General features: G+C 38.6%; 1 protein-coding gene across 1 annotated transcript in view; it reads left to right on the top strand.

Annotated features, from left to right (window-relative positions):
• Window positions 1–15,987, top strand: part of NSMCE2 (non-SMC element 2, MMS21 homolog (S. cerevisiae)) — a 69,246-nt gene that overhangs the window by 25,292 nt on the left and 27,967 nt on the right. Inside the window, exon 3 of the mRNA XM_010014126.1 lies at window positions 14,595–14,612. Coding sequence (XP_010012428.1) covers window positions 14,595–14,612 — 18 coding nt within the window. The remainder of the gene's footprint in view (window positions 1–14,594; window positions 14,613–15,987) is intronic.

Genomic DNA, 15,987 nt, shown 5'->3' with positions numbered 1-15,987 from the left:
CTGAACCGATTAAAATAGGAAATTTCCTATGTATTGAAAATTGTGAAAATACTTGCTCAGAAAAAATGGACAAGTTGTTGCTCTGAAATGATACACAATGTCCCGGTGTTGACTTGAACTGTGGTGTTCTAGTTTGTGTAATCGCTATGCACTTGGCACCTCAAGAACCCTGACTGCTCCAACACAGTCTCTCCTTGCAAGACCTGCCTCCTGCTTCTCTGGCCTGCTCTATTCCACGTCTAGAACACCAACAGTCTCTTACTGTGGCAGTCACAGAAACTGTGATGGCAACTGAGCTTCTCCCGTGCAACATGACTTTGAATTAGGCTTTTGGGCTTCTTTGCCTCTTACTGCCACAAAATCTGGCAAGAGCAGGATCTTGTGCACCTTGCAATGGCCAGATTTCCTCAGTCTGCAGCAGTAAATTTGGGACATCTAGTACAATGAGACTGTTCTGTGTTTGGAGAGGTTCCTTCTCCCCCAAGAACTCATCAGAAAATCAAGAAACATGCTGGTGACATGAAAAAAGGTGTATAAATCCACAGTGTTTTCTTGAAACATATGAAACTGGTGAACTTCCTGCTTTTCATTGTAGAATTTGTGGCTAGCTTTAGTTGATAATCAGTTGCTCATGAATTTAAGACAGAAGCATGTTTGAAGCCATATCTCATTTATGGGACTTTCTGCAGCATCCTGTGTAAGCTGGCAGGAATTACATGAAGTTGCAGGGTATCAGAGAAGCAGAGAACTGTCATTTAATACAAATGTCTAGAAGACATTTCATTTCTGCTATTGGGGATTTCATTTCAACATTGATACTCAAATGCTGACTTTAGAAAATTCCACTGAGAGGCTGAGATAGCCTATTCTCCAGTATCCATCTTCGTCTTCATTTTCTGGCGTTCAGCAGTCAAACCAAGTATTTTCTTAAGACTTTTCAAATGTAGGTTAATTCCAAGCATCAGATTTAGTCATTAATCCCCTGGTATAACTGTGTACATAATGTAAAATATTTATTTGTTCAGGACAATTTATGCAGAAGCCAGCTGTTGAGTCTATGACATGATACAGGGGTGTTCAGTCAGAGCAGCAGGGTTTGTTTCATTATGCAGTGGTATATTCTTTTGATGTTGACTTTCATATTCATAGAATCATAGAATGGGTTGGAAGAGACCTTTAAGATCATCCAGGTCCAACCCCTCTGCCATGGGAAGGGACATCTTCCAGTAGGCCAGGTTGCTCAAAGCCCTGTCCAGCCTGGCCTTGAACACTTCCAGGGATGGGGCAGCCACTGCTTCTCTGAGCAACAGAGAGGAAGGCAGGGGTCTACACCCAAATAAACAAAGGCAGTGTCTCAGTTCAGGCTTTTGCATTGCTCACTGGAGACATGGAGGTGTCTCTCAGAGGAACAGTATATGTCACAACATACTAGCTGCATTCCAGAACAAGGTACCTGTGTCTGAAGGAGAGACACTTCGTGTAGCAGTCCAGATCACTTAAGTGTTCTAAGTAGTCTGCTGCTTAATCTTGTCATGTATTGTGAATCATACAACCATAGAATGGTTTGGGTTGGAAGAGACCTTTAAGATCATCTAGTTCCAACCCCAATGCCATGGGCGGGAACAGCTTCCACTAGAGCAGGTTGCTCCAAGCCCCTGTGTCCAGCCTGGCCTTGAACACTGCCAGGAATGGGACATCCAACAACTTCTCTGGGCAACCTGTTCTAGTTTCTCACCACCCTCATAGTGAAGAATTTTTTCCTGATATCTAATCTAAATCTACCCTCTTTCAGTTGCTTATAACCCAAGGTTTGATTTTAGCTTTCAGTTACTGTAGAGTTCACTGCATCATCTAATGTGAAGTAACATAAAGTGATAATACACTAGTGGGGAAAAAGAAACAACAAGCTGGTCTTGCTACTTCACAGTCTAAAGACAAGTCAACACAAATGTGTTTGATTGATTGATACACAAAAGAAAATATTTTGTGCTAAAATCAACAACCTGAACTGCAGTCCCCAGGCCAAGCTAGAACTATAACTGTTTCTCTGTTAACTTGAGCAGATACTTGTCTTTTATTATCCCCTGACAAACACGGGAACACAAGCACAATGACAGGTCAGTCGTAACGAAATGCTGTTCAAAACATAATAGTCAGTTTACAGTCAACTTTATATATTTGTTGCGTCACAAAGATTTATTGAAGAGATAAAAGTGGTTATGGAAAACAGTGTCCAGTAACTACAGCAACAGTTATTAGATCTCACAATAATTAGCTTAGCATTTGGTTGCACAATACTTTCACAATACCTCCTTGGTTAGTTCATTAAACAGAATTAGCTTTTGTTTGAACTTTCATCATTTGTTGTTTTAAGATTAGTCTAAGTTCAAAAGAATTGAAAAATATGTTTTCAAGCTGCTATTGTGCATGAATAATTTATGCTATAAGTGAATTTGTTAGCGTCGTTACGCAGTAACACTGAATGTATTACTTCTGGATGTATTTTACTGATTTAACTGAAAATTACTTAATATAGAGATACAGGTGTACATACAGTGTCAGTGCAGGAGATTTGTGAGTGCCTGCATGAATATCAGTATGTGCACACACATAATGTGGAGTTAAAAGGTAATTATGGAGGCTGCAAAGGCAACCTTACAAACTGTGAATTGCAATTATTACTTTATCCCCTCCTGAAACGTTCAGACAGCCTTGAAGTTACACAGCCACAGTTTACTTTTTCCTCTCAATTCTGATTCACTAATTTGTGTTCTCTGCCTTGTTGGCTTAATGGTCAGTGCCTTTCTTTTACTGTTGTTATAGGTATTGCTTACAGTCTAAGAGTTATTAAATACCAAGTCTTCATTCTGTTCAGATATAAACACAGACAGAGAACAAAAGGCCCATTCGTTGTTTACTGCAGACTAATCAAACCCTGTTCTTAATGCAGTTAATACTTCTGTTGTGCTTTTTTAATGATACTCATTACTATGATATCTGGAAGCATTAATGAATTTGTTTTTACATTACCCATATGAGAGGATTATTATTATTCCCACTTGACAGATGGGAAAGTGAAATTCACAGAGATTAACATAAATGTTTTGGGTAGCTTTGGAGAAGCCTAGGACTTGGTTTATCAGAGTTTTGTTACATAGCATAACAGTTCCCACTGACTTAAGCATTTGTGCAAAGCGCACTGCAGGCTTACGTCAGGTTTCATAGGTCATCTCAAATCACTCTTTTTCTAAATTTGGAATAAGAAAACTCCCGTCCTAACTTCCTTTTCCCTTATCAGTCTTCCGTTTGTTCCATCCCCCTCAAGTTGCCCTTCTCAGTCTTCCTCTTACCTCCCCAAAGCTTGTGTCTTACCCCATTTCAATCAGAAAGCCGCTTCCTCCACTTAGTCCACTTAGTTTAAGGCAGGGGAATGATAATCTTCCTTTCTTCTTTCTGGACTCATGCCCACTCTATATTACTCAATATAGAGTAATATCATAAGTATAGAGAAATCTCAATATTACTAAGCCCAGAAGCCCAGGACAGAATGTGCAGATTTCAGCTTTTCAGAAAGTTATTGTTGGGTGAAATGGACAGATGCTTATAGGAAAGACAGTAATTATTGCCAACACAGTGATGACTTGAGCTCAACTTCAGGTTCCTGCTTCAGCACAAAGGGACGTTGGAGCTGTCCAAAGAACAAATTGACAGAGTTACAGTGGTAAAACTGCCTAATTTTCCTTTGCTTTGTGATTTTGGTGCTCAGAATGCACTTTTTGGTCAAAAATTCAGTCAGTTTCAGTGCAAGTGAGTACCATTTAGCAAAGTTAGAAGCCCTGTATTGCTGTATTACTGCTATTTGTAATAAAACTGCTGAATGTGATCTGTTTGTGAATATGTGTGATAACAAAATATCATTAACTTATTTTTGATACTAGCTTTCTCAGATGGCTTTACATTGGGCCATGAAAGAAATTTCTAGTTCTCTCTTTCTTTGGTAACTAATGTTTGATTAAATTGCACTACTGTATTATTGCACTATACACAATAGAGTGTTTTAGCTTCTTCACAGATACAGCAGAAAAGTGGCAGAAAAACCTGAGTATCTGCAGGAAAGGCCAAGTCTTGGGGCTGATACAGAATATAGTTATCCTCCATGTTGGTGTGTTCTAGGGTTGATCCTCTTGTAGCACTTGCAAGAGTCTAGCAGCAAACTTTGGAAAGACTACAGGTCAGAGTTTGTTAGTAAAAAATATGAACAGTACATTAACAGTACAGAATTTTGACAGTAAAGAATGCTATATTTAGTCGTGTCTCAGACAATTTGTTCATTTGTGCAACTATTCCATCCAGTTATTAGCACTGAGAGTATTGGCAGGATAGCAGAAATACTGGTGAGCTCTGCATGATGCCCTCATACCTTAACAGAATATATCCTAAGCAGCAGAAATTACATACTTCTTGGTCATCAGGTCTGGTGAGGCCAGAAGGAGAAGGCAAGTTTCAGCTGTAACAAATGGCTTGTTTATCTGAAAGTACTGTAAATAGAAATCTTATTGCGAGCAATTCAGAGCTTCTGAATTTGTGGGCTGAATTGCTGTCACACGTTTTGTTTGTGCTAGATGAGAAAGATACTGAGATTAACAGGGTTTACTAGAAAAATGGTTTTCCATTTTTCTAACTGAAGCCAAACTGAAAAGAGGTGCACATGTAGGTTTAAGGCAAAGTCAGAGCAGTGACTGATTGCTGGAAGAATAGAGACCTGTTCCCATTTTTGGGAGCTGAAAAAGAAAAGGTAGTGAATTGTTTTGAGCAAACAGAAGTCTAGGCCCATCCCCAAACACAGTCTTGATAAGATAGTAAATCCAGTAGATTGTATGGACTGAACAGTGAAGAGAGTATTAGTGGAAATCTAGGACACTTTGAGTCTCATAAAAAACTTCTTGTTTGTGGGAAGGATGGTCTATAGATCATAGAATAGTTTGGGTCAGAAGGGACCTTCCAAGGTCATTGAGTCCAACCCCCTTGCAATGAGCAGGGACATCTTCAGCTAGATCAGGTTGCCCAGAACCACATCCAGCCTGGCCTTGAATGTCTCCAGGGAGGGGCATTCACTTTTTCTCTGGGCAACCTGTGCCAGTATTTTACCACCCTCACTGAAAAAAATTTTTCCTCACATCCAGCCTGGATCTCCCCTCTTTTAGTCTAAAACCATCAACCCTTGTCCTGCCAGAACAGGCCCTGCTAAAAAGTCTATCCCCATCTGTCTTACAAGCCCCTTTTAAGAAGTGAAAGACCACAATTAGGTCTCCCAGGAGTCTTCTCTTCCTTAGGCTGAACAACCCCAACTCTCTCAGCCTTTCCTCATAGGAGAGGTGCTCCATAGGTCCTGGTCCTACTAATATTGGTGTGATTTGTCTATTGCTAATGCAGTAGTTACTGATTTCAGATGCAGCCTTCACACAATGAAGGTGTTGGCCCTTAGAAAACAAGCGTAAGTCTCATGAAGATTAGCTTTCTTCTCTTAAACCCTACAGTCTGATGGACTACAGACTGAAAACCATTGACCTACAGCCCATTAATGAATGGGGCTTTACCTTGGAAATCCTCAAAGACAGAAATACTATATTTAAAATAATTTTAAATAGTGTGGGTTCATAAAGTACCACAATAGTAAGTAGAATTTCAGGACTTGTATTACAAATGGTACTAAACTACAGGGGGAACTTTCAGAATGTAGAAATTCAGAAGTGCATCACAAGGCATAACTATATATATAAAGACCTTTGGTTTTAATTGTCCAAATTAGTACATTTTAGATTTTTAAAAGAAAGTTACATTCTGTACTTGCTAATTTCCTGGGATTTGGTTGCCACCTTCCCAGGTGTGCAGAAGCCTATTGTTCAAAGTATTTGCTTTTGCAATAGCTCTAGCTGTAGCAAAATACACTTAGAGTTGAGCTCTTACATAAAAAATGCTTTTGTTCATGATAGCATTGGCCCAAATGCTATAAGGTAAATGAATCATAGCTGTATATATGTGTAGGAATTAAGGGCATTCAGCTTCCTTGGGGAGTGTTTGAGTTGGAATCTTTACTTAAATGCTGCAATTCTGGCAAACAGTTGGTATTAGAGGAGGGATGAATGCTGGCATTGCTTGAGAAAGAATGGATCGGAAAGTGCAAAGGGAGCGTGGTTAAAGCTGCAGGAGCGGGAACCCTTTCCTGGCATAAATTAGAAGAGAGTCTGATTTGCTGCAGCTAAGTCCATATGGAGACTCACATGTACAGAGGCTGATTTCACAAGATAAGCAAACATGGATTTACCTGTTCTGCAAAGAACATTGCATTTGGTACTTGCTATTATTTCATTCACTTAGCAATCTCAGAACAATATACCTAAGCAAAGGAACATCTTAGTTTGGTCATTTCAGTGGGGTTTTCTGCTCTGGATATGGAAGTAACACATGTGAAAGCTGTTAACAACAGATTTTGTTTCAAAAACTTACATGCAAGGTCAGATTTTTGAACCGTGTGCCCAATCTGGTTCCTCTTCTCTTTTTTTAAATTGCATTTCAGAAATATTTCCCTTTTGGATTGGCTTCTTCAGATTTGTATATTGAAATAGTCAGTGTGGTCAGCACTATGGGAGGAACAATAAGGGCGTAAAAGATTTTGTTGATGTTTTAATGACTTTTGTTATTTGTTCTCAAAAATCACTTTTCAAGTTAGTTATGAATTTGGGCATCTGGAAGATTTCAACTTCCTCTTCTTGAGTTGTTGTCTTCTCTTTCTAAGAAAAACAAAAATATATAGCCCAAAGTTCACCCAAATGTGGCCTTCCAGTAATTCCTGTTACTTGGTAGTCCCCAACCAAGTATTTGATTCAACAAAATCTTTTTATCTGGGAGATGTTATTACTCCTTAATGACTGTACAAATTTTAAATGTAAGATATAGCTCAGATGTGTCCTGAAAATGTGATTCTGAAATTTCTTCCAGGTGTATCCCAGATAGTCCAGCTGGAGGAGACTGGAGATTTAAACAGGTGCCAAAGCCTGTTGTTTAAAAATTAAAGCCAAACACCAAACCCTACTGTCTTTATTATTTACATTCACATTAAAATTACAAATAAATAAATAAAGAATAAAAAGAAAACCCAAGTAATCAGTTACATTATTTAAAATGGGATTTTGCTTTCTTTTCCTTAGCCTCTAATTCATAAGAGAACTGTAAAATCAAATCTGCTCTTTGGAGTTTTGAAAAGAAGAAAAAGTCTTAAAAGCGGTTCCTAACGTACATAGTTCCAGGGGACTAATTAACAGTGACAGGTCTCTGCTCCAAGCAGCTTACAGTGCAAATACTTTATGGAATGTGATGTGCAAGAGAAAATGCACATTGTTTATTAATTCTGGAATATGTATCTTGGTGTATTTCTATAGGATTAGCCATGCACAGTGTGCATTTTCAGTCTGTTCTTACAGCACTGTGAATAAGCCTCTTACTTAAAGCAAAAGTGCTTAATTGAATTTTCTATAAGCTGGACCTTTCTTCTGTGGTGTTTCCTTTGATTGGGAACTCTTCTGGGAGAACACGAGCAAAAATTCCAGGTAAAACGCCATGTACAGTTTGGGTACTACTTGAATACAAATAAACCTGGAAAGTAACCAATAATAAACTCACTTATTTCCTTCCAGCTACAGAGAGTGATCAGAAAATACTTCAGCTCATAAAACATCCTGTGAGAAATGTTACCTGTCTGTAATCAGACTCGATCTGTAGTGTAGACTGTGGTTGGAATAGACTGTTCAGCATCAAATACTCCATGTTCTCTACACTTACTAGACCTGCGAGTCCCATAGTTGTTAACAGAAATCAGAGTATAAGCATATTTCTGATGTAAGCAGCAAAACTGAATGTCCATCTATTGTGTAATCAAGGAAATATTTTTATTGCCCTATAAAATCTGGAGTTTGAAAGGTGAATCAAGGCACTAAACCTACATATCTCGCTGTGCCAATTACTTGGGTTATTGATACATAATTCCCTGCATTGTTAAGTTAAGTCTCCTTTTGCCTCTGTGCTTGGTGCCTCATGAAAGGGAGGCAGACTTGCTGGACTAAACAGATGTGAGGGACGTGTTCAGTTCTGGAAGGGCATACTGAACATCAGAAAACAGTTCAGCAGTGCATGTTACTTACTCTTGATTTCATCATTGCTTTTTCCAAAGCCTGCTTTTTTCCTGTAGTGGAATTACGTATTTATTCAAGCCATTGCCAGCTGAAAATGGCTTCACATGATGCCAAGTGCATCTGTGAAATAATCTCTTGACAGCCGACTTGTCTGTTCCTAGAATTATGTTTCTTAAGCAGAAAGTGGTAGAATACTCAAACGATCCAAAGCAGCTTCTCGCTTACTAACAGCTGCAGATGAGGAAACCTGTAGAGCTCAGACTGCAAAAAAGCCATCCTGATAGGGGAAGTAGAAAGATCATTATTGTGTTATTAAAAATGTAGCTAAATGAGCACCATGGAAGCTGCTGCAATCTTTGTCTACCAGGAGGAGAACTAAACAGAGATGATGGGATCCTGCTACACAGTTGATGAACGTTTCAAGTATTACCCAAGGGGAAAAATTCTTGGAAGCCTGACAGTTAATTTCCTGTAGATGAATTACAGGCACTGTTAAATGGAGAGTTTTTCTCTGGACTTCAGTAATACCAAGATTTCATCCATTTGGAAAAAAAGAGGAGAGAACAGTTTGAATTTGCCTGTCAGTGGCGTTTGGAAAGGTTATGGGCCATGTTTGTCTTTCCTCTCTGTTTTGTACTAGGTGTGTTGGTTGTTGCATGAATTTCTTCACTCTCAGATCTAGGTTGCCTCATCATCACATTTCTGCTGAATGTCTAAAAGAACGTTTGATTGTGGTTTATTGCTTTGGTGAATGAGGGACATTGCTGATACGTTGGAGGCTATCCTTCTTGCTCTTCACTGCACTTCTAAGAAAGGGCTTAACAGGTACTGGCAGACAACTATGTCATCATCAACCGTTTTGAAATGCAGCAGCCCCTAAGGCCATATTCTCCCTCCCAGGTAGTTTAATATGATGCCTTGTAGAGCCACGGCTTCAGAATTTAGAAAGGAGACTCATCAGTATGCTGGTGAAATACAGACGTGTCTTTCTTTACTCAGGAGAACCTGAAAGTTCAGCATCTCCCGTGAAGTAATGCTTGGATGATATTGCCAGCTGGCTGTGTTAAAAGCTACCTTATTTTCAACCTTGGAAAAATTGAAGTGCTGCTTTTGAGTAAAGGTCATTGGTACATGGAGGTTTATTCTGCCTTTGCCTGTTTATCCAGGCTATGTGTTCACAAGTAACAAAGCCAAGATGAAGAACTCAGAATCTCTTAGGACCATGCCCTTTACACAAAATATCTTCTGTGTTGGATTGTTAGGATGTATTTTTTTCTCACCACTCAGTTTGTGCTGTGGTTTATTTTTCTTGTAATTGTGTCAGAATAGCAGCATTTACCTTATGCATCAGTGCTCACAGATGGGCTTTGCTGTTGCCTGTGATTTATTGATTCACCAGTGCAGCTGCTCACCAGTTTGCGTGCACCTTTACGTATATGACTAGTTTTTAGATTCTTTATGTTACCAGACTAACAGGTTAGCTTTAGAGTTACACCATTTCTTTTTAATGAAGCAGATTCTGCCAGTATATCATCTGTTTCTTTTGGTATCCATTACCCTCACATTAGTGCATCTAATACATGAAACCTATGATAGCTGCATCCGTGGAGGCATATGTGCTCCTGCTGCCTGCCACTTAAGCACTTCATCCTGATGTCTTCTTAAATCATCAGCTTGATCACAGTTTTAGTGTACTGAGACAGTTAGCATGAAATAAATTCAGTTGACAATTTAATCATGAAATGAGAGGCCTAAGTCCTGAAAAGCCCTAAAATAAGGGGCTTTGGCACTGTCACAAGCTTGCTGTATTGATGTGTTTCTTTGAAAAATTGCTTGGGTGCTTTTTAATTTGCAATCTTGCAGTCTTAAAATTCCAGCTGTCCAGCAGACTATTGGATGACATCCATGGTGATTTCCATTGTAACCGAAGACACACACTTTATTTTCTATCAGGACACGGAATTTCCAAACTCTCCGAACTCCAAAGTATGGCTATTTAAAAACTTTTGCTGTGGTCAAACCTAAGACCCCTTTAACACTGCTATTAAAATAGTTTGTAAAGAAGTTGAGCAAATGGCAACTCCTGTCACCAACATGAGAGTTCATATAGAGAGAACTTTCTCATACCTAATGAGTTAACTCAGTGCAGCAAAAATGTCTCTCTGAGCTTCACATCTCTGTGTCATGCTAGGATACAAGTGCACTGTAGATTCATCATGAAGCAATATGAAATAGATGCTAAAATAAGCAAAATGTGACTCAATTTAATTCTGCCTCGAACCTCAGGTCCTATACAAGTGTTGATCCAACTGAATTTGATCAGTATTTTCCAAATAATTGCCATGTGTAGGACTTAATTCTTCTCTTAAAGTAACTATCAGTAATTATTTACTATAAATAGCCATGACAAGCAAGCTGTTGGAACACTTAATATGATTTTGATTGCATGCCTGCTGGAAAGGAGAGTTTAAATAGGAACAGCAGGAAGTGACAATAAATCAAATGCATGAAACTTAATGACAACAATATTTTGGCAGAAAATCTTTGATTCCGTTTCAAATATAGAAATGTTTCCTCTTTCTATTAAGTTTTGAAAGGAAGGGTAGGTTGCTATACCCTTGCTGGTTATCTTTCTTTTCTCATGCTAGTAGACTCACAGACGTTTTTGCTCTTCTGGAACCTTCCTAGTGCAGCAACGTGTGTCAGAGAAACTGAGACTGCTGAGACACTGGGACTGTTTATTTGCAAGACAAGTACAGCTTTGGGACTGAAATGTATTTTTTTAGGTCTGTTTTTCTCCTCTCTATTTGTTTAATACCCCCCACAGCCAGTACTGTGTTTAAAATCTTCCATACTGTGGATATGAATGGGGAAGAAATGCTGTTTTGCAGTAATACTGATTTTGCAGATTGATATTGGAGACCCAGAAAAATAAGACTTCCTTCCACAAAAATGTTTTTGGGGCCTTAATTCTCAGGGGTGTCAGTGGAAGGTAGGGATATCATTCTCTTTGTGGATCTGGGTTGAAGTGATCTGTGTAGGAGCTTACAGAAAGTGTGTCAGAACACAGAATTTAATCCACTTCTCTTTGTCACAGGCTCATACTTTTTCTTCCAAATCATCCTTTCTCAACCGTATCTATCCTTATTTTCCCTGTCAGTCTGTCTCTTTATACACCTTAAAGCAGCACATATACCTCACTGCATGGTATCTTTGGCCATAAGGAGTCCTAGTAAAATGCCTGCTCACCAGGAGTAAAGCTGTGCAAATGAAACTTATCCCTGAAGAACAGAGACATAACTTTCAGAATTAGAGGGCCAGGACCCATGAAGCTTTCAGAAAGCCTTTAAAGTATTTCTGTTCAGGTGGTGAACAAGTTAACATTGTTGAATTTTCTAAGCATGAGAACAATTTCAGTAGAGTATTATTGAACTATGGAATTAGTCTGGTCTCCTGACCCATGGCACAAAATCTGAAATTGTTGTGGATAATAAAGTCTTTATCAGATTTGGAAAAATTAAGTCCCTTTCTATGGCACATGAGAAGCCTTTTATTTCAGAAAGCAATTAAACATGGACCAGGAGAGGATAAAATAAAGAGCAGGAATAAGTAACACATTTTGTCATGAAGGAGAGCCAATTTGAGGTGACTTTGGGGTCCATTCAGAAACAAGGTCATAACACAATAACTTATTGAGTAAATTTTTAAAAAATAATCAACTTAGGCCAGAGTAGAAACACTGTGAACTGCAGTGAGCATTACCTGCGGTTAATTCGGGCTAGCACAGGTCAGTTTAGTGGTAATGCCTACAGAAAAGAGAACTTCAAGTCTGCATACATGTCATTAGGGTCAAAACTCTCTGCCTGAAGGACAGCTGGGAAGCGTTGGCCTGGGTCCCGCAGCCTGGCACCAGCACCAGAGGTGGAACGAGGTACTTCTGCTTGGCAGCCAGCAGTCTCCTCTTTCAAAGGACTTGGTACAGAAAATCAGGGCCTTTCAGGAGGAGAAATTAAGTTATTTTCCGTAAGAGATTTTCTTACTTAAGTCAGTACAAAATACAATTCAAAACACAGACTCAGTTCCTAAGGTCAAGCAGATGTTACAGGCAGATGGCTTTGTTGTTCTGCGCTTGTGTTCTTTAGAATAACTCTGTGGAGAAGGGCTCTGACTTTCCCAGGAAAGGATCCCAGCAACACACTAGCTTCCTTGTATAAAGCTGTCTTCATTGCAGGCTTTTCCTCCCAAGCTCTTTAGAAACAGAAATAATTTCAGCCTAAACCTCTGCAGCTAGATGTTGCCTTCTTTTGTTGCTAACAAATCGTCAGAAAGTGCCTAAAACAATGAGTGCTTTCTTTTCTGGGTCCCCAAAATCAGGCCCATCACGGTACATACAGCAAGAGGAAAAGGATCATATTAAAAATGAATAGAGAAAGCTGAGAGATTATATACAAATCATGTATCTTCACCGTGAATGCTGTATTCATCTGCAGGGATCTTATCTTCAAAGAGAAAGCAGTTAAAGTAAAGTTCAGAGAGAGGCAGGAAAAACTATTAAAGGAACAAAAAAACTTTCTTGTATGAAGAAATCTAGACTGGAAACGAAATGACAGAAGAGAGGCCTCTAAAGTGATGAATCATGCCAAGAAAACAAATTAGAGAGTACAATTTACTCCTTATTTCAGATAGAGATACGCTCTACAGTATTCAAGTGGGTTCTGTTTAAACCTGCCGAGCAAAATACTCACTTCATTTTTAATGCTTAGAGTAATTCAATATTAAAAACAAAAATTAAAGTATGTATTTTGCATAAATAAAACTAACTTTATAAGCAGCTTCCAGAAACCCATGTAGTTACATTAGGAAGCAAAATATATTCTGAAAGCCCAGAAGCCAAACTTTTACAGAAATTCAAAGACCAAATAGGAAGAAGTCATGAGAGAAGGGCGTTTTTTTTAAGGCCATAATGATTTTAGTCCTAAGTCTGTGATGCTAAATAGCCAGCTATTCAGACTGAAAGAGTTCATCGTAGATACGAGAATGGAAGAGTCTTAGAAATGTTTCTGGTAAATACTCTAACCACATGAGTGATTCTGGCTTGCATTTGAAAAGATAGCTACATTTTTAAAAGTAGATCTCATTGAAAAAGAATTAGTAAGGTCTTTTCCAACCCTAACTATTCCATGATTCTATGACTGGAGGACAGTGATGCAAGGGAATTACTCGAGACTGTAGTTAACATCAGAACTATTGAGAGAAAGAAAAGCATTCTTCTATAGTGAATAGAGAAAAAAGTATTTTCATCTCTAGTGAGTAATGATGACCAGTAGTTCTGGCACAGTTAGCAAGGTGTGTGTGCATGTGTTCATGCATTCAGGGCTCAATTTAGTAACAGGGTAATGATCACCCCAGGTTCAGTGATGACTTCTACATTGCTCACAGAATAGGAGGTAGAAAGTGTGCAGCTGGAGCATGGTTGCAAAAGTGTTCGATGTCCTCTCAGTACACAGAGTAGCAGGTTCAGATGACATGCTGAGTCACAAGTTTTACAGGAAATCACCGAGGAAATAAATGAACCTTTAACTGACATTTGTAGGTGTTTGTTTGCTGCAATAAGGGAACTCTTGGAGGGTTACAAAGAAAAAAACAACATCGTACTTCTAAAAAACTGGACGTAATTTGTAAATTAAATCCCAGGGAAAACAGTATCTTGATTTCTGTTGTGAAATCTGCAAATACGGCATATGTTTGTGCTGTAGAAATACTGTGAGCAATGTCAGCAGCACTGTGTACTGCGCTGTTCATGTGTGTATTTGTATTTCCACTTTGTAGAAACTAAGGCCACCAACTTGTATTTTACAGTCTTCATAGTTATTAGGCAAATCTTCAGTTTTGTTTGGAGGGTTTTCTTGAGTGATTACTCTGTTGGTCCTATTGAGTCTATTTTCAAGTTTCTCCCCACCCACCAATCTGTTCCCATGGCTGTACTGTTCATATTTATGTATGCATTCATGATTTTCACAGGAATAAATTCTCTTCATCACAATTAAAATGCGTATCCCATCAGACTGGGTGCTACACATATGCATAATAAGAAGTAATGCCTACTTAGAACAGATTATAGTCTAGATGCAGAACAGGCAGTGAGAAATTCAGTACTGTTTCTAATTTCTATAAAGCGAAATCCCAAAGATTGCATGTGTTAATGCCCAGATCTTCTGAACTATTAGTTTGCAACAAGACTGATGCCTGCTTTGGGTGCTCCTTGGGAGAAATAGTGATGGCCTCTACTAATTTTTTGTTTGTTTGATTTTTCGCTATTATTATTTTGTAATGGTTGGAGGAGGAGAGGTGATGAAAAGGGGGTTTGTTTGATTTTGTAAGTAATTAGTGTTACACACTGAAGAGTCCTATTTCGAAGTAATAGTCTGAAAACAGGATGGGAAATGGTGAATGGAAGGTTCAAATCTAAATTTACCAAGCAAAAGTATCCTGTAAGAAATTGTAAAGCAGAACAGCAAGGGTCACAGAAATAATTTCTCAATTGGAGTCAGCTTGTTAGATTGAAGAGTTTACATTAAAATAGAGAAGCAAAGCGTAATCATGTGCTGTTTGCTCATTTTCAGCAGAAGTTTCATTAAGCATGCTTTATTTCATAACCACTTGGACGTGTGGTTTCATATCCTTTCTGAGTCTTTTCTAATATGTGTTCTCTTTGATAGGTTTAAATATCCAGCTGCCCCTTTTTCTAGCAGTGATTCTGTCACTTTATTGTACGGAAAGTATTAGCAACACGGAATATTTTAGTGCAAAAAGATCATCTTCTGTAAGAGTGTAATGGAGGGCATCTGTAAAATCTTCCCTGGGTGGCAGAAGTTACTGCTCTTCTAGTCTCTCTCGCACCTTTGTCCATTATTATTGTCACTGCGAGATTCCATGAACTGATGGCCTTTTTAGAATGAGAACCAGCAATAAGTCCCAGTACTTGGTTATTTTCATTCACTGCTAGTTTTTGTATCTTTTTCTTTTGATTGTACAGACAACTCCATTAAATATATTAAATATATTTTGGAGTTTCTTTAAAAGGCTGGAAACTGGAGAAAAAACGAGTAAAAGTACTTCCTTGTCAGCAGGTTCACTCAGAGCACATAACAGATGATGAATGAACTTGCAGAAGTCCATTGCTTTTAGTGCCCTGCTTTACCTAATGTTGAATTTCCTTACTTAAATGTAGTATTTGTCAGCATCTATACAGAAAAGGGCTTCTTTGATAGTCATGCATGAACAATAGCAGTAGGCATTATCATGGGTACCATGGTGTCAGGTCTGGTGGGTGTGTTGATGACTTTACAGGCCTGTGCACCATAAGTACAAGATAACTAACTGGTTTTTACTTAATTACTACTGCATATATACCTTGTTTTTAATCACTAGGTCTTGATGTGTTTTACCAACAAAGACATCTCGAATGAAGAAATACAGACACTGACAGGGGAAGTGATTTTCTGAAGGTGACCCCATCAGTCAGTGCAGCGTCAGGAATACAGACCAGCCACTGAAGTGGAAAAGCCTAGGAGGAAATGGAGCTTTCTGTAATTCTGGTTATGATGGCTCTAGTGAATGAGACATTGAACCACACACTGAGTCATGATGATAGAATGAAATGTTAAAGACTGATCTATTTATTCCTCTGCAGCTATCTTGTGTCCTCAGTAACACAGACCTCGTGTTGGGTTGGTTGTTTTTTTTAAAGTATGTAACTGTATAATTAAAGGACAGCTTTGTAATGCACAGGGCAGCT

Source organism: Nestor notabilis, unplaced genomic scaffold, assembly GCF_000696875.1.
Source record: "Nestor notabilis isolate BGI_N333 unplaced genomic scaffold, ASM69687v1 scaffold635, whole genome shotgun sequence".
Classification (NCBI taxonomy): Eukaryota; Metazoa; Chordata; class Aves; order Psittaciformes; family Psittacidae; genus Nestor; species Nestor notabilis.
The sequence above is the reverse complement of the archived record's forward strand: the minus strand, read 5'-3'. Positions and strand labels throughout refer to the sequence as shown.